Source organism: Anomaloglossus baeobatrachus, chromosome 12 (assembly GCF_048569485.1).
Source record: "Anomaloglossus baeobatrachus isolate aAnoBae1 chromosome 12, aAnoBae1.hap1, whole genome shotgun sequence".
In the NCBI taxonomy this organism is placed as follows: Eukaryota; Metazoa; Chordata; class Amphibia; order Anura; family Aromobatidae; genus Anomaloglossus; species Anomaloglossus baeobatrachus.
In genome coordinates, this window is record NC_134364.1 from 108,864,599 (window position 1) to 108,888,262 (window position 23,664).

General features: G+C 43.9%; 2 protein-coding genes across 3 annotated transcripts in view; one reads left to right on the forward strand and one right to left on the reverse strand.

Moving 5' to 3' along the window:
- Window positions 1-20,756, reverse strand: part of LOC142257780 (C-reactive protein-like) — a 37,865-nt gene extending 17,109 nt beyond the window's left edge. Inside the window, exons 1-2 of one of the 2 annotated variants that reach the window (XM_075329974.1) lie at window positions 20,718-20,756; window positions 17,271-17,401 (exon numbers count right to left, since the gene is read on the reverse strand). In XM_075329974.1, the coding sequence (XP_075186089.1) occupies window positions 17,271-17,301 (31 nt within the window). In that variant the 5' untranslated portion in view covers window positions 17,302-17,401; window positions 20,718-20,756. Of the gene's footprint in view, window positions 1-252; window positions 310-17,270; window positions 17,402-20,717 lie in introns of those variants that run through there. The other variant, XM_075329973.1, reaches the window with a different exon arrangement.
- On the forward strand, window positions 19,734-20,672 carry LOC142257666 (olfactory receptor 6F1-like). The gene has a single exon (XM_075329804.1). The coding sequence runs from the start codon at window positions 19,734-19,736 to the stop codon at window positions 20,670-20,672; it is 939 nt and encodes a 312-aa protein (XP_075185919.1).
- Window positions 20,757-23,664: the final 2,908 nt, after the last annotated feature.

Consider the following 23,664-nt stretch of genomic DNA (forward strand, 5'->3'; position numbering starts at 1 on the left):
GATCATATATCAATTATTCAAATAGTTTCATAACTCTAGGCACATATCACAGTATATATACACACACACTATTTTAGATATATATATATATATATACATATATATATATATATATATATACTGTATTATAAAATATATTATACATGCATATATATATATATATATATATATATATATATATATATATATATATATATATATATATATATATATACACTAAGAAGCATATTTATGCTTCGTCATGCACCCTACCTCATATTGTGCAGTATTCTTTTCCTTATTTTTTCAGCCTTTTCTCCACGCTGTGCTTTTAATGTTAGAGTCCACGTTATATATTGGAGGCTTGTGACCATCCCATTTTTGCAAACAGTAAAATGTTGCAATACACTTTCCCAATAAATGTTAGTAAATGCTTATGTCAACTACCAAACAGAACAGATCTTTATCGACCTCTGAATGGTTTGGTAATATTTATTCATGAATAGATTAGATTTTTAACTGAACTTTTAACCTTCAGCTTAACATAGTGTTGCACAATGACACGAAAGAGAAATGCAAAATATAAACTGTGAACTGCAAAACCTAAAAGATACCAATGTGATATAAAAACTAAGGTAAGTAAAGGCCCAGTCACACTAAACAACTTACCAGCGATCCCAACAATGATAAAACCTGATAGGGAACGCTGGTAAGTTGCTAGGAGGTTGCTGGTGAGATGTCACACTGCGACGCTCCAGCGAACCCACCAGCAACCTGACCTGGCAGGGATCGCTGGAGCGTCGCTACACGTGGAAGCATGCTGCGCTTGGTAACTAAGGTAAATATCGGGTAACCAACCCGATATTTACCTTGGTTACCAGCGCACACTGCTTAGCGCTGACTCCCTGCTCTCCTATCTACAGTACACATGGGGTTAATTACCCAATGTGTACTGCAGCTACATGTGCACAGAGCAGGAGCCGGCACTGGCAGCGTGAGAGCGGCGGACGCTGGTAACGAAGGTAAATATCAGGTAACCAAGGAAAGGGCTTCTTGGTTACCCACTGTGTACCTTGGTTACCAGCGTCTGCAGATGCCGGCTCCTGCTGCCTGCACATTCAGTTGTTGCTCTGTCGCTGTCACACACAGCGATCTGTGCTTCACAGCGGGGGAGCAACAACTAAAAAATGGCCCAGGACATTCAGCAACAACCAGCGACCTCACAGCAGAGGCCAGGTTGTTGCTGGATGTCACACTAAGCAACATTGCTAGCAAGTTGTGCATCAGCAGCGATGTTGCTAGCGATGTTGCTAGCGATGTTGCTTAGTGTGACGGTACCTTTAGGTTTAAGGTGATGATATATTCACTCAAGGTGGATAATTTTACATTGACTTTGTGTTTCTATGTGGCATGAAAACCATAGATACTGACATTATCTTCATAAAGACTATGCCTGTTTGGACGTTGAAGCGACCATATACTCTGAGACTGAAAAATTACCTAGACACTTCTCTTATGTCATCAGCGTTTCTCACATGTCTCGGCTCCAGCACCGGCTCTTGCTCCCTTTTCCTTCTCCACAGAGATCTCTCCCATGATCTGTTTGTACGAAGGACTGTGACAAGAACAAGGGGGCATTCTCTTCGATTGGAGGAAAGAAAATTTCTACATCAGCATAGAAGAGGGTTCTTTACGATAAGAGCTGGAAGAGCGTACCCGCCCCCATCGGTTGTGCGACACAGGCAAATCGCTGCCCGTGTCGCACAACATCGCCCGGACCCGTCACACTACTTACCTGCCCTGCGACGTCGTTGTGACCGGCGAACCGCCTCCTTTCTAAAAGGGTGGTTCGTTCGGCGTCACAGCAACGTCACTAAGCGGCCGCCCAATCAAAGCGGAGGGGCGGAGATGAGCGGGAAAAACATCCAGCCCACCTCCTTCCTTCCTCATCGCTGGCGGAACGCAGGTAAGGAGAGGTTCCTCGTTCCAGCGGTGTCACACGTAGCGATGTGTGCTGCCGCAGGAATGAGGAACAATGTCGTGCCTTAAGCAGCAACAATATTCGAGAAGGGACACCCATGTCACCGATGAGCAATTTTGCACGTTTTTCCGACGATGCAAAATCGCTCATAGGTGTCACACGCAACATCGCTAATGCGGCCGGATGTGCGTCACAAATTCCATGACCCCAACGACATAGCATTAGCAATGTCGTAGCGTGTAAACCGGCCTTAAGACTCTGGAACTCTCTTCCTGAGGAAGTGGTTATGGCCAACTCACTGAATGAATTTAAGAGAGGAATGGATGCTTTTCTGGAAAGCAACGGTATAGAAGGTTATGAATAACATAATATTACAGGTAGATAGTTAACCCAGATTAGGAGTCGGGAAAGAATATTTTTCCCTATGAAGAAAATTGGCTCCTAGGCTGTGGGTTTTTACCTTCCCCTGGTTCAACACTGCAGAACAGCGGCACTTAAATAGGCTGAACTAGATGGACATAAGGTCTTCCTTCCGCCTTACAAACCATGTTACTATGTTACTATGTAAGTCCATGGCACCTTCTAACACCATACTACTAGACCTTTGATGGATAGCTCAGGCACACATATGCACCTGAATATTTAGTAATCCCTGATTGCGCATACATCTATTCTTGTGTGCGTCCACAGCTCTCTGGAAGTAAGTAACAAAATTGCCTATACACCTATCTATGGTTCCATGTGAATCTGCACACTTGATTCTTCTTCTAGATAGCGAGCAAGTTAAGAGGATGAGCTCTTGTCAATGTAGATCCCAAAAAAATCTTGCAAAAAAAGAAATAGCTTTACCAACACCAGGTGAAATTTCCAATGCAATAGCAAGATTCAGCAGACCTCCCTGATTAGGGAAAGGGCAACAAAGGTGCAAAATACTGATAAAGCAACCACTCACCAACATATTAAATCAAGGAAGGGGTGTTTACCAAGTATTAAAAATGCTGCGGACGAGGTTTTCATAGGGTGGCAATCACACATGTGGATTCACAATTAATTTTAGAAAACAAGATAATAACACAAACTGATATATATGCGTTACTTAGGGGTACTTTGCACACTGCGACATCGCTAGCCGATGCTAGCGATGCCGAGCACGATAGCACCCGCTCCCGTCGCACATGCGATATCTTGTGATAGCTGCCATAGCGAACATTATCACTATGGCAGCTTCACATGCACTTACCTGCCCTGCGACGTCACTCTGGCTGGCAAACCGCCTCCTTCCTAAGGGGGTGGGTCGTGCGGCATCATAGCGACGTCACGTGGCAGGCGGCCAATAGAAGCGGAGGGGCGGAGATGAACGGGACGTAAACATCCCACCCACCCCCTTCCTTCCGCATAGCCGTTGGAGGCAGGTAAGGAGATGTTCCTCGCTCCTGCAGCTTCACACACAGCGGTGTGTGCTGCCGCAGGAACGAGGAACAACATTGTACCGACATTATGGAAATGACCAACGCTACACAGATCGCCGATTTACGACGCTTTTGCGATCGTTTATCGGCGCATCTAGGCTTTACTCGTTGCGACATCGTTACCGGAGCCGGATGTGCGTCACTTTCGATTTGACCCCGACGATATCGCAGTAGCGAAGTCGCAACGTGCAAAGTACCCCTTAGTTTGAAAATACATGTAACTTATTTTGTGTCCACCCAGCCTGAATTTCATATCTTTAGTGTTCCTTCTTCCTGATACTTCATAAACTCCTCCCGCCTAATCTAACTGACTGCTCCTCAGTGTGTCTCCTGCTGCTGAGATCTCACATTACTCTATGGAAGCTGTGGCTGTCAGTAAGGCCGACTGAGAGGAGATTTCAATACAGTGTGATAGAAGAGTAATTTTATTTAACTACTGGTCTTATAAAAAGCTCATTTTTTATATCAGAATTATACAGACATTCTGACATACATGAAAAAGGATAAAGTGGCGAGTCCCATAATTTAAATCTTCATCTTTATTCAGCAAATTTTTAAAACATCATGATGGTTGAATTATAGTCTCAACATGTTTCAGGCAAGTGTGCCCTTAGTCACTGAGATACAGAATCACTATAACCAAAGGTTTAACCCCTTCACGACCATGGACGGATCTTTCCGTCATGGATCGTGTCCCGGTAAGCCCCGCCCCCTGCCGCGGGCAGGTGGCGTGGATCGGCACACATATCAGCTGTTTTCAACAGCTGACATGTGTGCCTACGTGTTCCGAGTGGAATCGCATTCCACCCGGAACATTAACCCCTTAGAAATCTCTGCCAAAGTCCGGCAGCGAGATCTATATGCGCGCGGCCATGTTTTCTACTTACCGCCGCCCCCTCCGGACGTCATGTGAGTGATCACGTGACGTTTGGTGGTTGCCATCGTAGCATAGGGTCATGTGATGACGCCTGCTGCTAAGAAGTTTCACTTTCCTTTTTCCTCGGCACGGAGCAGAGGAAAAAAGAAAGTGACTATTTCTGCTGTTTACAGCGGTATAGCTGTGATCAGCAGATAGCGATCAGCGATCGGATTGCTGATTGCTATAGCCCTTCAGGGGGACTAGTAAAATAAAATAAAAAAAGTAAAAAAAAAGTTTTAAAAAATTAAAAAAAAAACAAAAAACCTAAAAGTTCAAATCACCCCCCTTTCCCCCCATTGAAAATTCAAGGGTAAAAAAGAAATAAATATACACATATTTGGTATCGCCGTGTTCAGAAATGCCCTATCTATCAAAATATAAAATCAATTAATCTGATTGGTAAACGGCGTAGTGGCAAAAAAATTCCAAACGCCAAAATTACGTTTTTTGGTCACCGCAAGTGCAACAGGCGATCAAAACATAGCATCTGCACAAAAATGCTACCATTAGAAACATCAGCTTGAGATGCAAAAAATAAGCCGTCACTGAGCCAAAGATCCCAAAAAATGAGAACTCTACGGGTTTCGGAAAATGGCGCAAAACGTACGCCACTTTTATTGGACAAGCTTGTGAATTTTTTTTAACCCCTTAGATACAAGTAAACATATACATGTTTGGTGTCTACAAACTCGCACCAACCTCAGGCATTATACCCACACATCAGTTTTACCATATAGTGAACACCGTGAATAAAAGATCCCAAAAACTATTGTGCCATCACACTTTTTTTGCAATTTTTCCAGACTTGGAATTTTTTTGCTGCTTTCCAGTACACCATATGGTAAAACTTATGATTTCATTTAAAAGTACAACTTGTCCCACAAAAAACAAGCCCTCATATGGCAAGATTGACGGAAAAATAAAAAAGTTACGGCTCTTGGAAGAAGGGGAGCAAAAAACAAAAACGCAAAAACGGAAAGTGCCCCGGGGCTGAAGGGGTTAAAAGCCCTAATTCAACAACCAATGATCATGTAGACATCTGTTAGCAATAATTACACATATGAAGATCATTTACATAATCACAAGTCACTCCACGAATTTATTCAAATGAATCAATAGAGATACATTTTATTTTTAATATTGGTAATGTGCTCCGCTATCCGTTTTTTTATTTTTCTTATTGTACAACCAACATATTTAATTTCACATTCTTTGCAGTATATACAATAAACCACAAAATTCGTGTTGCAATTAATAATTTTTTTTATATCCAAATTCGTGTCAATTTTTTTTGTTTGTAAAACATATTGGCATACATTACATTTCGGGCCTGAGCATTTATAGAAGCCCTTGCAGCTTAACCATGTCTTTATCTTTCTGTGGCACATATAAACTCGGTGACAAAATTGCACCTAGTGATTTTCCCCTTCTTGGGACACAGGTAAATCCTTTACTGAGTATTTTATTCAAATGTTGGTCTTGATATAGAATTGGGATATATTTCTGTATAATTTTTTTTATGTCATAAAACTGACAACTATAGGGAGTACTGAAAACGACGTTAATATTGGATTTATTATATTTACTCAATCTCATGTTTTTGTCTAAAGGGTACTTTACATGCTGCTAGCGAGCATACCCGCCCCCGTCGGTTGTGCGACACGGGCAAATCGCTGCCCATGCCGCACAACATCGCTTACACCCGTTACACGTACTTACCTTCCCTGCGACGTCGCTGTGGCCGGCGATCCGCCTCCTTTCTAAGGGGGCGGTCCGTGCAGCATCACAGTGACGTCACACGGCAGCCATCCAATAGAAGCGGAGGGGCGGAGATGAGCGGGACGTAACATCCCGCCCACCTCCTTTCTTCATCATTGTCGGTGGACGCAGGTAAGGAGATGTTTGTCATCCCTGCGGTGTCACACATAGTGATGTGTGGTGCCGTAGGAACGACGACCAACATCGTACCTGCAGCAGCAACGATATTATGGAAATGAGCAACGTGTCAACGATCACCGATTTTGGTCGTTTTTGCGATCGGAGATCGTCGCTCATTGGTGTCACACGCTGCGATGTTGCTATCGGCGCCGGATGTGCGTCACTAATGACGTGACCCCGACGATATATCGGTAGCAATGTCGCAGCGTGTAAAGCACCCTTTAGTCCATGCTTTTATCTCTATCAGTCATAGTATTTTTTTCAATTACTTTTTAAATGGCTACATCCACCTGTCTTTTCTTATATCCCCTTTCCAAAAGTCTCATTTTTGCTATCCCACTTTGTTCTTTAAACCAGATTTTGTTTGAACAATTTCTATAGACTCTATTCATCTCTCCATATGGTATAGAATTAATAGTATGACCTGGATGGCAGCCATCTGCTCTTAGGCTATGTTCGCACGTTGCGTTTTTTACCGCGTTTCTGCAGCGTTTTTGGCAGCAGCGTTTTTGGGCAAAAAGGCATGCGTTTTTGATTTCCAGCAAAGTCTATGGTAAAAGCAGAAATCCTGTCTGCACTTTGCTTTTTGTTCAGCAGCGTTTAATTTGCATATTTGTGGTCAAAAACCATGCTGAAAAAGAAGCAGCATGTCAGTTGTTTTTGCCATTTCTGCAGCGTTTCCTTAACATTGGAGTCAATGAGAAATGGCAAAAAGCAACCAAAATCACAATTCCTGCGTTTTTCATGCTTTTTACCTGCTTTTCAACTGCGTTTTTGGCTCCAAAAACGCATGCTTTTCTGGCCAAAAATTAATGGGTTCTAATGTTCCTTTACACACACACAATAACCGAAAATTTAAATGCTAAAAAATAATAAACTTTAGCTATTTTTCTGATAAAATGTGCATAACCGCTATTATTACATTAAAATTGATAATTTCCCATTTAATTTTATTAAAAGTTAATTTTAGACTTTTTTTCTCTTTTTTCATTCTTTTTGACTAATTCAACTTTATTTCTCAGTGTCTTGATCTCAAAAACGCATCTGCAGAAACGCAGGTGAAAACGCAGGTAAAAAGCGCTAAAAACGCACTAAAAACGCGGTAAAAACGCATGCGTTTTTAGCGCTAAAAAATGGTCAAAAGCCATTTGGTCAAAAACCAAGGGAAGGTAAACGTGCAGAATAAACTGCAGGTACACCGACGCAACGTGCGAACATAGCCTTAGGGTTGTGTTCCCACTAATCAGTTTCCTATAGTTGCGGTAATTGATTTTATGTGTTTCCTGATTACCCATTAGGTATAGATCTAAAAAAACTGACTTGGTTTTGTGGTTCGTTACATGTAAATTTTAGATTGATACCATTCGTATTGATGTATTTGATAAATAGGGGGATTCTCTCCAGTTCCCCCACCCATATTATTAGTATGTCATCCAAATATCTTAAAATACTCAGTAAAGGATTTACCTGTGTCCCAAGAAGGGGAAAATCACTAGGTGCAATTTTGTCACCGAGTTTATATGTGTCACAGAAAGATAAAGACATAGTTAAGCTGCAAGGGCTTCTATAAAGGCTCATGCCCGAAGTGTAATGTATGCCAATATGTTTTACAAACAAAAAAAATTGACACGAATATGGATATAAAAAATGTATTAATTGCAACACGAATTTTATGGTTTATTGCATATACATTGGAAGAAATTCATGGAGTGACTTGTGATTATGTAAATGATCTTCATATGTGTAATTATTGCTAACAGATGTCTATATGATCATTGGTTGGTGAATTAGTGCTTTTAAACCTTGGGTTATAGTGATTTTGTATCTCAGTGACTAAGGCGGGCTTTACACTCTGCGACATCGCTAGCATCGGCTAGCGATGTCGAGCGCGATAGCACCCGCCCCTGTCGTACATGCAATATGGTGTGATCCCTGCCGTAGCGAACATTATTGCTACGGCAGCGTCACACGCACATACCTGGTCTGCAACATCGCGGTGACTGCCGAACAATCCCTCCTTCAAGGGGGTGGGTCGTGTGGCGTCACTGCGACGCCACTAAGCGGCCGGCTTATAGAAGCAGAGAGGCGGAGATGAGCAGGACATAACATCCCGGCCACCTCCTTCATTCCTCATTGCCGGCGGAACGCAGGTAAGGAGATGTTTGTCGCTCCTGCGTTGTCACACACAGCGATGTGTGCTGCTGCAGGAACGACAAACAACATCGTACCGGCAGCAGTAACGACATTATGGAATGGAGTGACGGGTGATCGCCGCGCCTAGGGTTTACACACTGCGATGTCTGTAACGGCACCGGATGTGTGTCACTAATGACCTGACCCCGACGATATATCGTTACTAGTGATGAGCGAGTACTAAAAAGCTCGGGTGCTCGAAGCTCGGGCCGAGCCTCCCAAGATACTCGTGTACTCGGCCCGAGCAACGAGCCCAATGTTATCCTATGGGAGACCCGAGTATTTTTGTGAAATGACCCCCCGGCAGCATGGAAAAACCCTAAAAATGTCCGAAAAGTCTCAGAAAAGTGCTCAAATGACATGGCAACAGCATGGGGAAGACCCCTTGAAGCATTTATCACTGAAAAGTCACAGCTGTGAACAATTTTGTCCGCGTTTTACGCCATTTTTACGGACTCACCAGAAAACCTTCCAAAATGACCCCAAAATGATTTTTCATGGCGGAAATGTTAAGGGCACATAACCAATAGTGAGATAGAGCTGGTGTATGTTACTTTTTGAGATTAATACATGAAAGATTTTACGTGAAAACATTGTGTGGCACTCCGATGTCCCTGAGAAGAGACGTACATGAAGGCCTCTTGAGTCTAATGTGCCCATTTTGAGGAAGTGAGTCTTTGTAGTATTTTCCTTTGCCAGGGCAGTCCAAAATTGTGAGGTTCACCAATGCCCCTGCATACAGACGTGCATGAGGGCCTGTAAACCTGAAGTGCCCATTGTAAGGAAGTGGGTCTATTGTAGTATAGCCCTTAGGCAGGGCAGCCAAAAATTGGGAGGCTCCACATTGTCCCTGGATAGAGACGTGCATGATGGCCTGTAAACCTGAAGTGCCCATTGTAAGGAAGTGGGTCTATTGTAGTATAGCCCTTAGGCAGGGCAGCCAAAAATTGGGAGGCTCCACGTTGTCCCTGGATAGAGACGTGCATGAGGGCCTGTAAACCTGAAGTGCCCATTGGAAGGAAGTGGGTCTATTGTAGTATAGCCCTTAGGCAGGGCAGCCAAAAATTGGGAGGCTCCACGTTGTCCCTGGGTAGAGACGTGCATGAGGGCCTCAAAACATTAAGTGTCCATTGTCAGGAAGTGGGTGTATTATAGTATAGCCCTTAGGCAGGGCAGCCAAAAATTGGGAGGCTCCACGTTGTCCCTGGGTAGAGACGTGCATGAGGGCCTCAAAACATTAAGTGTCCATTGTCAGGAAGTGGGTGTATTATAGTATAGCCCTTAGGCAGGGCAGCCAAAAATTGGGAGGCTCCACATTGTCCCTGGATAGAGACGTGCATGATGGCCTGTAAACCTGAAGTGCCCATTGTAAGGAAGTGGGTCTATTGTAGTATAGCCCTTAGGCAGGGCAGCCAAAAATTGGGAGGCTCCACGTTGTCCCTGGATAGAGACGTGCATGAGGGCCTGTAAACCTGAAGTGCCCATTGGAAGGAAGTGGGTCTATTGTAGTATAGCCCTTAGGCAGGGCAGCCAAAAATTGGGAGGCTCCACGTTCTCCCTGGGTAGAGACGTGCATGAGGGCCTCAAAACATTAAGTGTCCATTGTCAGGAAGTGGGTGTATTATAGTATAGCCCTTAGGCAGGGCAGCCAAAAATTGGGAGGCTCCACGTTGTCCCTGGGTAGAGACGTGCATGAGGGCCTCAAAACATTAAGTGTCCATTGTCAGGAAGTGGGTGTATTATAGTATAGCCCTTAGGCAGGGCAGCCAAAAATTGGGAGGCTCCACATTGTCCCTGGATAGAGACGTGCATGATGGCCTGTAAACCTGAAGTGCCCATTGTAAGGAAGTGGGTCTATTGTAGTATAGCCCTTAGGCAGGGCAGCCAAAAATTGGGAGGCTCCACGTTGTCCCTGGATAGAGACGTGCATGAGGGCCTGTAAACCTGAAGTGCCCATTGGAAGGAAGTGGGTCTATTGTAGTATAGCCCTTAGGCAGGGCAGCCAAAAATTGGGAGGCTCCACGTTCTCCCTGGGTAGAGACGTGCATGAGGGCCTCAAAACATTAAGTGTCCATTGTCAGGAAGTGGGTGTATTATAGTATAGCCCTTAGGCAGGGCAGCCAAAAATTGGGAGGCTCCACGTTGTCCCTGGGTAGAGACGTGCATGAGGGCCTCAAAACATTAAGTGTCCATTGTCAGGAAGTGGGTGTATTATAGTATAGCCCTTAGGCAGGGCAGCCAAAAATTGGGAGGCTCCACGTTGTCCCTGGGTAGAGACGTGCATGAGGGCCTCAAAACATTAAGTGTCCATTGTCAGGAAGTGGGTGTATTATAGTATAGCCCTTAGGCAGGGCAGCCAAAAATTGGGAGGCTCCACGTTGTCCCTGGGTAGAGACGTGCATGAGGGCCTCAAAACATTGTTCCCATTGCAAAGGAGCGGGTCTCCTGTCGTTGTAATGTCCATTCTGCAAAGAATGGGCGAAAAAATTTACCACTGGGGGTATACCTGAAACAAAGGCCTAAGTATTGCAATTTGTAACGGTCATCATCATGGTGGCGCATGAGGAGAAGGAGGAGCAGCCCAGCGATTATCCAAAGTCCAGAAGTGTGTACCCATGGGTGAGTGGAGGTACATGGCAAACTTTAAATTCCGCTCTCATTTGCTGGTGGTATGGTGAAGTCTGGCCCAATCCAACCCTTGTTCATCTTGATCAGAGTCAGCCTGTCAGCATTTTCAGTTGACAGGCGGGTGCGTTTATCTGTAATGATTCCACCTGCGGCACTAAAAACACGCTCTGACAAAACGCTAGCAGCAGGGCAGGCCAGGACTTCCAAGGCATAGAGAGCCAATTCATGCCACGTGTCCAGCTTGGATACCCAATAATTGTAAGGCACAGAGGAATGTCGGAGTACAGTTGTTCTATCTGCAAGGTACTCCTTCAGCATCTGGGCAAACTTAGGATTTCTTGTGGCACTACCCCGCACCTCAGGGGCTGTGGTACATGAGGGGCTGAGAAAACTGTCCCACATCTTAAAGACTGTTCCCCTACCTCTGGCGGATTGGACTTGTGCCTCTCTCGGCTGTACGCCTCGGTTGTCCACTGATTCATGACCTATGCCGCTAGCGTTTTGTGAGGGGAATGCTTTGCCTACTTCCGTGACTATGGCCTTCCGGAACTGCTGCATTTTGGTTGACCTCTCGTCCACGGGAATAAGAGACAAAAAGTTCTCCTTGTAGCGTGGGTCTAACAGTGTTACCAACCAGTAATGATTGTCGGCCAAGATGTTCTTAACGCGAGGGTCACGAGACAGGCAGCTTACCATAAAGTCAGCCATGTGCGCCAGACTCTTAACAGCCAGGACTTCAGTAGCCTGACCAACAAGATGACTGAACATGCTGTCCTCCTCCTCCTCCTCCTCCTCATCTACCCTGTCCTCTGGCCAGCCACGCTGAACCGAGGATATGACTGGTGTGCATGTCATATCCTCAATTTGGCCGGAGAGTTGCTCCATGTCTTCATCCTCCTCCTCGTCATAGTCCTCCACTGCACGTTGTGATGAGACGAGGCTGGGCTGTGTGTTATCATCACCCACACCCACTACTGTTTCTTGCTGCAACTCATCGCGCTACGCCTGCAATGCATCATGTTTGTTTTTCAGCAGAGACCGTTTTAGAAGGCAGAGTAGCGGTATGGTGACGCTAATAATGGCGTCATCACCACTCACCATCTTGGTGGAGTCCTCAAAGTTTTGGAGGATGGTACATAGGTCTGACATCCATCTCCACTCCTCAGGTGTTATGTGTGGAGTTTGACCCATTTCCCGACGGCTTAGGTGATGCAGGTACTCAACAACTGCCCTCTTCTGCTCACATATCCTGACCAACATGTGCAGAGTTGAATTCCAACGCGTGGGGACATCACACACCAGTCTGTGAGCCGGAAGATGCAAACTGCGCTGAAAGCCGGCAAGGCCGGCTGAAGCAGTAGGTGACTTTCGAAAATGTGCAGACAGGCGGCGAACTTTTACCAGCAGATCAGACAGCTCTGGGTATGACTTTAGAAACCGCTGAACCACGAGGTTGAGCACATGGGCCACGCATGGAACATGTGTCAGCTGGCCTCGCCTCAAAGCCGCCACCAGGTTCCGGCCATTGTCACACACGACCTTTCCTGGCTTTAGGTTCAGAGGTGTGAGCCAGTGATCTGCCTGCTGTTTCAGAGCTGTCCACAGCTCTTCTGCATTGTGGGGTTTGTCACCTATGCAGATTAGCTTCAGCACAGCCTGTTGCCGCTTCGCCGAGGCAGTGCTGCAGTGCTTCCAGCTTGTGACTGGTGTGGAGGGTACAGTGGATGAGGATGCGCAGGAGGAGGAGGAGGCTGAAGAGCATGACATTCCGGAGCTGTAGAGTGTGGGTGAAACACTGACTGAGGTAGGGCCTGCAAACCTTGGTGTGGGAAGGACGTGTTCCGTCCCTCGCTCAGACTGGGTCCCAGCTTCCACAATATTAACCCAGTGTGCCGTCAACGAGATGTAGCGGCCTTGCCCACAAGCACTTGTCCACGTGTCTGTGGTTAGGTGGACCTTGGGTGAAACAGCGTTGTTCAGGGCACGTGTGATGTTTTGTGACACGTGGTTATGCAACGCGGGGACGGCACACCGGGAGAAATAGTGGCGGCTGGGGACCGAGTAACGTGGGACAGCTGCCGCCATCAGGTCACGTAATGCTTCTGTCTCCACCAGCCTAAAAGGCAACATTTCCAGCGCAAGCAGTCGCGAAATGTTAGCATTTAGAACTGTGGCATGTGGGGTGTTGGCAGTGTATTTGCGCCTGCGTTCAAAGGTTTGCTGAATGGATAACTGAACGCTGCGCTGGGACAAGGACGTGCTTGATGATGGTGTTCTTTCTGCGTAGGCAACTGCAGGTGCAGGAGTGGAGGAGGCTTGTTCGCAGGCAGCATGGACAGGGGATTGGCTCGCATGCACAACCAGCGAAGACGTAGCAGTGACATCAGCAAGCACTGCTCCTCGACTCTGTTGTACTTCCCACAAAGTCGGGTGCTTGGCTGACATGTGCCTGATCATGCTGGTGGTGGTCAGGCTGCTAGTTTTGGTACCCCTGCTGATGCTGGCACGGCAGGTGTTGCAAATGGCCTTTTTTGAATCATCTGGATCCAACTTAAAAAACTGCCAGACTCGGGAAGACCTAACATTTGTACAGGCACCTTGTGTCGTCGTGTTGTTCCGGGGAACGGTTGCCTGACTTCTGCCTGGGGCCACCACCCTGCTTCTTACTGCCTGTTGTGATGCTACGCCTCCCTCCCCCTGTGCACTGCTGTCCTCGCTTTGCATATCCTCCTGCCAGGTTGGGTCAGTTACTGGATCATCCACCACGTCGTCTTCCTCTTCCGCACCCTGCTCCTCCTCCTGACTTCCTGTCAATTGTGTCTCATCATCGTCCACCACTTGTTGAGACACGTTGCCAACTTCGTGAGAATGTGGCTGCTCAAATATTTGGCCATCTGTACAGACGATCTCCTCATGACCCACTTCAATATGAGCTGGCGAGAGGCCAGAATGTGTGAATGGAAACGTGAACAGCTCTTCCGAGTGTCCAAGTGTGGGATCATTAATGTCCGAGGAGGACGTGTACTCAGCCTGGTGGTAGGAAGGAGGATCAGGTTCAGAAATGTGCGGTGCAGTATCACGGCTACTGACACTTGACCGTGTGGAAGACAGAGTGTTTGTGGTGGTGCCAATCTGACTGGAAGCATTATCTGCTATCCAACTAACAACCTGTTGACACTGGTCTTGGTTCAAGAGCGGTGTACTGCTGCGGTCCCCAAGAATTTGGGACAGGACGTGCGAGCGACTAGATGTGGCCCTTTGTTGTGGCGAAATTAGAGCTTGCCCACGACCTCGGCCTCTGCCTGCACCACCATCACGTCCACTTCCTTGTTCCTTGCCAATGCCCTTGCGCATTTTGCAATGCTGTGCACTGCTGACGTGTATATTCACTACTTGTGCGTTATATCAAAGTTTGTGGAAATTGCACACAAGTGCACCTGTACGCTGCCACCAACAGGCACACACGTGCGGTTTTAAAAACCAAGCACGGACGCAATAAGAACCTAACAGGTTTTTTTGGGGAGCGACAATTACAGACAAGTCAGACACTATCTGGACTGTTTTACACTGTGTACACCAGCCCCAGATATGATGAAGGCTGGTATACGGTCACCACTACCCTGCCTGCCTGCCTGCCTGTATACTGGTACAATAGTCCTGACAAGGACTCTTCTGGTCACTAGCCTGTATTCAGACCTGGCTATACCCTGCCTGTATATAGCAACAATAGTCCTGAGAAGGACTCTGCTACTGTACTCCGACCTGGCTATACCCTGCCTGCCTGTATACAACTAGAATAGTCCTGAGAAGGACTTTTGGTCACACTGTTTGCAGCCCTGCAACTGAAAAAGCTATAAAGGGCCGCAAAGCTTTCCCTGAATCAGCGACACTCTCCCTGCACTGACTGTCTGGATAGCTGTGAGCAGAGCACAGCGCGCCGGCCGGTATAAAGGCTCGGTCATGCTGTGCAGGCCGGCCAATCACTGCAATTCCACAACTAACAGGGCTGTGGCATTGCAGTGGTCTGCCAGCCAATCCCTGCATGAGGGCTGGCTCTCAAAAGAGCGCCAACATGCAGAAATGAAGACCACGAGTACAGCACGAGTATCGCGAGATTACTCGGTCCCCGCCGAGCAGCCCGAGTACAGCGATACTCATGCGAGTACCGAGTAGTTACAAGCATGCTCGCTCATCACTAATCGTTACCGATGTCACAGCATGTAAATCCCACCTTAGGGCATGCTTGCCTGAAACATGTTGAGACTATAATTCAACCATCATGATGTTTTAAAAATTTGCTGAATAAAGATGAAGATTTTAATTATGGGGCTCGCCCTTTATCCTTTTTCATGAGAAGCTTCCGAGTCTAAGCTGTTGCTGGAGACCCAGACAAACAAAGCGGACTACATCATTCAATAAGACACGGTGAGGCACGGTTATACTGTATATATAATTCTGACATACAGAAGATGAAATAAGTATTGGATGAAGAACACATCAACAATTTTCTAAGCAAATATATTTCTAAAGGTGCTATTGACATAAAATTCGCATCAGATGTCGGTTAGACCTCATCCAATCCATAGAAGCAAAGAAATCAAACCGTAGCTGCCCATAAATTAAGTTACATGTAATAATGAGATATGACACACAAAAAGTATTGAACATACAGTACCTACTGAAATGTATTTAATACTTGATACAAAAGCCTTTTTTGCTGAAAAAGCTCCGGGATGTCGCCTATATGGAGAAACTAGTGATATGCATTGCACAGGTGTGATTTTAGCCCATTCGTCTACATAAACACTTTCACATCCTGAAGGTCCCATGGTCTCCTTCAATGAACTTTGAGCATAAGTTGCTTCCATAATTTTCTATTGGATTAAAGTCAGGTAATTGCCTGGCCATATGTGTATTTTTTTTAATCTGAAAACAATTGAGAGTTTCCTTGGCTATGTGTTTGGGATCATTGTGTTGCTGAAATATTCATCCTCATTTCATCTTTCTCATCCCGGTTGATGGCAGCAGAATTTTCTCAAGAACATTCCGGTACATTTGTCTATTCCTCCTTCATTTATATGAAGTTTATCAGTGTCATATGTTGAAAAAGAGCCCCACACCCTGATGTTCTCAGCTCCAAACTTCCCAGTTGACATGGTATTTTTGAGGTTATATGCAGTGCGTTTTGGTCTCCAAATATGGTTTGTATTATGACATCCAAAGAGTTCATTTTTGGTCTCATTTGACCAGATTATATTCTCCCAGTATTTCAAAGGCTTCTCTAAATGTTAAGTAAACTTAAATGGCCAGACATTTTTGTTCAACAATGGAGTCTTGCGTGGTGAGCATGCATACAGGCCATGGATGGGGAGTGTATTACTTATTTTTTTTAGACAATTGTATCTGCTGATTGCAGGTCTTTCTGTAGCTCTCTACTGGTGGTTCTTGGTTCTTGAACAACTCTTCTGATAATTATTTTCACAACTCTGTCTGAAATTTTAAAAGGAGCACATGGTCATTGCAGGTTTATGGTCAAATTATATTCTTTCCACTTCTGGTTTATGGCCCCAACAGTGCTCACGGGATCCTTCAGTAGTTTAAAATTTCTTCTATAACCAATGCCATTAGTATGTTTTGCAAAAATAAGGTTGCAAATGTCTTGAAATAGCTCAATGGTTTTACCCATCATGAGAGGTTTCTTGTGTGGCCCCTTGGTAAGGAGACACCTCTTTATAGTTCATTACTTTAACCAGCTGATATTATTGTTCACTAATACCATGACTTTTTGCACTTCTATGTATTCATGTGCTCAATACTTTTCCCTGTGTCAATTATAATTTTTACACATAACTTTACCGACATACAGTGAGAAATTCATATCAATAGCACAATTAGAAATATATTTACTTAAAAATTGGTGACATGTTCAATACTTATTTCATCCGCTGTATATTTTTAAACTGTGTACACCAATCTATTTGGAATAAGAGACCCATTCAATAATATAGCTTGTATTCTTCCACATGCTAGCTTTGTCATCTACATGGCATGTGGAATAAAGAGTTCTCATCAGACGAGACCAAATTAAAACTTTTAGGGCTAAATGCAAAATGCTATGTGTGGTAGAAAACTAACACTGCACATCACCCTGAAAACACCATACCCATCGTCACACATGGTGGTAGCAAGATCATGCTGTGGGAAGGCTTTTCTTCAGAAGGAACAGGGAAGCTGGTCAGACTTGATGGGAAGATGGATGGAGCTAAATAATACAGGGTAATCCTGGAGAGAAACCTGTTAGAGGATAAAAAAGCTTTGAGACTGGAGAGTAGGATCATCTTCCATAGACTACAACCAAGAACAGAACTGCCAGAATTACAATGAATGGTGTCAAATCATATTCATGTGTTTGAATGGCCCAGTCAAAGTCCAGCCCGAAATCCCATTGAGAATTTGGGGAAAGACTCGGAAATTACTTTTCACAGATGTCTCCATCCAATCTCAGTGATTTCAGACAACAGGAGAAAAGCAGGTTTAAATACCGCGCCAAACCACAGGAGTCCAGATGAAGTTAGTAAATCTCTTTTCTTTATTTTCACAGGTCTACGTGTTTCAAGGACATATCCGTCCTCTTCCTCAGGACAAAATGCAGAGAATACTAACATGATAGTATTCTCTGCATTTTGTCCTGAGGAAGAGGACAGATATGTCCTTGAAACGCGTAGACCTGTGAAAATAAAGAAAAGAGATTTACTAACTTCATCTGGACTCCTGTGGTTTGGCGCGGTATTTAAACCTGCTTTTCTACTGTTGTCTGAAATCACTCCGTTTTTGCGGGACTGCTGCCTTCCACGTTACTTTCATGCTGTCAAAGGGGTTGTGACTGGCACAACCGCATCAGGTGAGTGTTCCTGTTATACATTCACCTCCCATTGTTATACCGGGTAAGACCCTATTTGCGCCTTTCTTCCCACAGTTTTCTCCATCCAATCTCACTGAGCTACAGATATTTTGCAAAGAATAATGGGAAAAAATGTCAGGCTCTAGATGTGCAAAATTGGTTGAGACAACGTCAAAAGACTTTCAGTAGTAATTGTAGCAAAAGGAGATTCTACAAAGTATTGACTCCATGAGGCTGAATGAAAATTCATGTCACAAATTTCAGATTTTTAAAATATTTAGAAAACCCTGTATCATTTAATTTACACTACACAAATACTTGTACCCAATGTTGGTATATCACATAAAATAAATTTAAGTATGTGAGCGTAGTGGGAAAAAATGGAAAGCTTCAAGGGGTATGAATACTTTTTCAATGCACTGTATAAACAAGTATTATAAATAATTATAATAATATTAGAAATAATGTATTATTCTGCAGCCTAGGAGAAAAAGAGTTAACTAGCAGAGACCTTAGGCCAAGGAGGATTATAATATTTGTACATAGATTGACTCCTTTTTCCTAAGGGGACCGTCAGTATTGAAAACTACTGGGAATATTACTATTGCAAAAATGTATAAATTACAGGCTGGTGTTAACGAGCAAGAGATTATCTCTGCCGCACAATCTAACAAGCCATACAAGGTGTAATAAATGTGTCCTGCATAATGTGCATATACAGGTATGTACAAACACAAACAAAAAAAAATTCAATATTTTTTTCCTATACTTTTTTAATATATTTTCATATATTTTAGGTTTGATTTCAGAAATGAATATATGAATTTATGAATTGGCTAATTATAATAAAAATATAGAAAAAATGTGAAAAACTGAACTCTTTATTAGCCATTTTAATTTTCCTTTTTATCATAAAGCCTTAATATTATATATTTGTAAATTCAAACACTTGAAGGAGAAAATATATATTTTGTTTAGTTTTTTCTCAATCACATTGCAAAATAAAATGATATTATAACCTTATATTATACCTTTTATATGGTGATACAGTATTTAGGATAGTATCTTGACTAGAATAACTTTTCTCATTATGGGAATTTAAATATTTTACAATTGGAGAAAATCATTGGTGGAGGTACACTGATGCTAGTGAGTGATTTCTGACTGATGGGAAATGCCCCCAAATTAATGCACAGGTTTTAAGAGAATCAATGGTTCTTCTGCTATAGAGGTCCTGCACATCGCAGCTCCTTTAGTGCACCTCCCGTTGAGAGCTTATACTACTTTCGTGATATGGAGAAAAAATGTAATGTCATTTTCTGATACACCTACTTTAAGTTCAAATATGAAAGTTTTACTTCATATGTTAAAGTTTTTTTTCTATACCTTTTTTTATGGAAATCTGTTTTTTTTTTTTTTACACTTTTAAAGCTGTTAACTCTAGAAGTCCTAGGAATTTCGAGATCCATAGGGTTCCAATAGTAGAAATGTCAAATGACCCCTCTCTGGGACTTCTAGTATTAAAGGATATTGAAAGAACCAATATTGTGATACACAGTGAAAAATAGATCCTTTCAAAAAAATTTCACCACACTGTCTATTCACTTAACAAGCCATAAAATCTAGCATTCAGCAATAGCTATTCCTGCTTCAAAATTGTCTAAAAAAAATTACCTAAATGTTCTTCTATACACAACATCAGGTCAAAATAGATCAAGAATGAAGATGAACTTTCAAAATAACAGCCATGGAAAAGAGTTGCTTCTTCTTGGGTTTTCAGAAGTTCCTGACCTTCAGTTGTCACTTTTTGTTGTCTTCCTTCTCACATATTTTCTCACTGTTTTAGGAAACCTTATTATAATTCTTATCATCTGTCTTAGCCAAGAACTGCACAACCCCATGTACTTTTTTATCAGTAATTTATCGTTTCTTGATATATCCTACTCTTCTGTTACTCAGCCGCAGCTTCTCTTCATTCTCGCAGCAGGTCCAAGAAAGATCTCATTTGCGGCTTGCATCACCCAACTCTATATTTTTATGTCGTTGGCTTGCACTGAATTTGTCTCTTTGACGGCCATGTCTTATGATCGGTATGTGGCCATTTGCAAGCCATTGCATTATCCAATTTTAATGAACAAGAAGGTATGTTTACTCCTGGCAACTGCCTCTTGGGTGGTGGGATTTTTGGATCCATTGGCACATACGGTGGTCATATCACAACTACCTATATGTAGGCCCCGTGTCATCAATCATTTTTTCTGTGACTTGTCAGTGTTATTAAATCTATCCTGCGTTGATAAGCTGTTCATTGAAATTATGACTTATGTTGTTGGCTCGGTGGTAGCCCTCCCAGCCTTTTTGCTTACATTGATTTCATACATTTTCATCATATCAAATATCCTTAAAATTACTTCTTCAGCTGGAAGGCATAAGGCCTTCTCTACTTGTGCATCACACTTAACTGTTGTAATTCTGTATTATGGATCTGTACTAATCATGCACATGAGACCTTCATCTCAGTATTTGCTTGCTCAAGACAAACCCTTGTCTGTGCTATACACCGCCATCATCCCTATGCTAAACCCTCTCATTTATAGTCTAAGGAACAAAGATGTAAAAAAAGCGCTGTTCAAACTGACAACTGTCAATTTATATAAGTCATAATCTACAGATTAATGTAATGCATTTCAGGTGAATAAAGTGACATACCTGTAAAAACTCAGCTCTACGTTTTCTGTAAAAACTGAATCCGATGAGGATCGTCTAATCCTCACATAATCAGGATGATGGCTGGTTGGAGAGTAGTGTCACTCTTGAAGAGAGAAGATAGTGAATGCAAAGTGTTTGGGGTACTTTGCACGCTGCGACATCGCAAGCCAATGCTGCGATGCAGAGCGCGATAGTCCCCACCCCCGTCGCAGCTGCAATATCATTGTGATAGCTGCAGTAGCGAACATTATCGCTACGGCAGCTTCACATGTACTCACCTGCTGTCCAACGTCGCTCTGGCCGGTGACCCGCCTCCTTATCAAGGGGGCGGGTTGTGCGGCATCAATGCGACGTCACACGGCAGGCAGCCAATAGGAGCGGAGGGGCGGAGATGAACGGGATGTAAACATCCCGCCCACCTCCTTCCTTCCGCATATCCTACGGGAACCGTGGTGACGCCGGTAGGAGATGTTCCTCGCTCTTGCGACTTCACACACAGCGATGTGTGCTGCCGCAGGAGCGAGGAACAACATCAGACCATCACGTCAGCGTAATTATGGATCACGCCGACGTTACACCGATGATACGATTACGACGCTTTTGCGCTCGTTAATCGTATCATCTAGGATTTACACACTATGATATCGCCTGCGATGCCGGATGTGCGTCACTTTTAATTTGACCCCACCGACATCGCACCTGCGATGTCGTATTGTGCAAAGTGCCCCTTTGGGCAACAGTTAACTAACACATTAAACCCTTGGCTGGGTTCACCTTTGGTTTTATCCTACAGTCAGTGGCTCTATCAGTGCTTAAGTCTGAAGCTCTAGAAGGCAGGATTTAGAAAAGATTTGGATGAATACACTGACAGGGCCACTGGCTGTAATGATGTAGATGGAAACATCTTGTGCTTTGTCGGACATTATTTTTGGTCTGTATACATCTATTTGAGGTGGATTCTAAGATTAATTTAAATAAATTTTGGAGCCTGCCTCGAAAAGGTGAATACAGTCACTATTGTGTTTTGAATAATTATTTTTGTGGGACAACTAGTGATGAGTGAGTGTAATCGTTACTATTCGCATGGATAGCACGGTATTCGAGTTACTCGTTATATTGCAAGTTTTTGTGTACTCACCTCACAATATTTGTATGCCCCTCCCAACAGGTTTGGCATCTGATTTACAGCCACTAAACATGCTTGGCTTCTTAACAAATCACAGTGGTGCTGCAGCCATCTTGGTTGTGGTATTACTGTGATTGGCTGGCAGCATCATAGGGTCCATAAAACCCCTTGCGCTGCCATTTTGCGCACATTAAATCTAGAGCCAGCATTGTATTAGCATTGGGACAGAGCAAGCAGCTGCTAAGGAGAGTGTTTAGGACTTTTAATCACACAAAAGCCCTTTTCAGGGCTACGTACCTGCAGTGTAAAAGTCAGTGTAATGTAGGGAGGTATAGATGTTCGAGCAGGGACAGAGTTTAAAGGAGCCTGTCACTGCCTCCATAGCACCAGAATGCAAGAGCTCTTTCAAGAGCTGAAACCACTGAACAAAGTCACAGCAGGGAGGGAAACATTGTGAATTAGGTAGAGAGAGGTCAACCTGTTCTTCCAGTGTCCATATAAGAACAGGTCTTGTCAGAGGCAGACCTCTTTTTTTCCAGCACACAGAGTAGTGTCATTTTGTGCTGCCTCTTGTTTAAAAGCATGGTCCTTTTTCTTCCATTATTTTTGGGGGTCACAGCTTGGTTTGTGCCATCCACATTAGCCACATTAATACATTGCTAGGGTGCTTGCCAAATGCAAGCAGTACTACTAGCATTGTGTGTTGCATGACATACTAAATGCACCGGTCCTGTTTCCCCAATATTTAGGGGGACACAGAATGGCTGGTGTTGTCAACATCAGCCACATTAATACGATGCTAGTGGGCTTGCCAAATACAAAGCAGTACTATCAGCATTTTGCACTGCCTGATACACTATATGCACCTCTCCTTATATGCCTTTCTAGGCTGCTACTGTGATGTTAGAGTGTATTTTCAGCTGGGCCAGAAGTGGTCCAGTACCATACGTTTGGAAGGGACTGTTCTTACTTATACATTTGGGCGGTTCCTCCCTCATACATATGCCACAGCAGTTTACAATGCGCCCATTGTAGCGTTGGGCTTTATCCTCCTCCTCCATGTCATTCTGCAGATTGCTATTGAATATTTATCCCCTATCTCAGTCACAATGTGGGACGACTCAGGGATTTTTTTGCCAGCTATGGTGACTGACAGTAGGTTTCTATCGAATATGTATCCCTTTTCTTAGTCACAATGTGGTACAACTCATGACAAGGGTCTCCAATGAGAAATATTAGTTTGGTAGGATTATTGTCCTGGTTTGACCACTACACAATGTTCATTGTGTACAAAAATTAGCCCTATGGCCTGAGTCATGATTGATGCATGGAGTCACCATCACAAGGGCCTCCAATGACAAATACTAGTTAGGCTGCAGTAGGAGTACTGTCCTGGTTAGTCCACCACTGCACAATGTGCATAGTGTTTACAAAAATTAGCCCTATGGGTTGAGTCATGGTTGACACAGGAAGGTAACAGCTTTATATGGGAAGGGGTGGACATTAATAGCAGTAGTCAAAACCAACATTTTGGCTTGCTCTCATCTGGAGGGATTACAAACTTTGGAGAAATCCAGTTCTTGTTGAATTTAATCAGAGTAAGTCTGTCTGCATTTTCTGTGGAGAGGCGTGTACGCCTATCAGGGATGATTGCCCCTGCAGAACTGAAATCCAGCTCCGATATCACACTAGCAGCCAGGCAAGCCAGCAACTCCAAGGCGCAAAAGGAGAGGTCGGGTCAAGTGTTCAGCTTAGACACACAATAATTAAAGGGAACTGAAGCATCAGAAAGGACACAGGTAGGGTCTCTTAATTACCCCT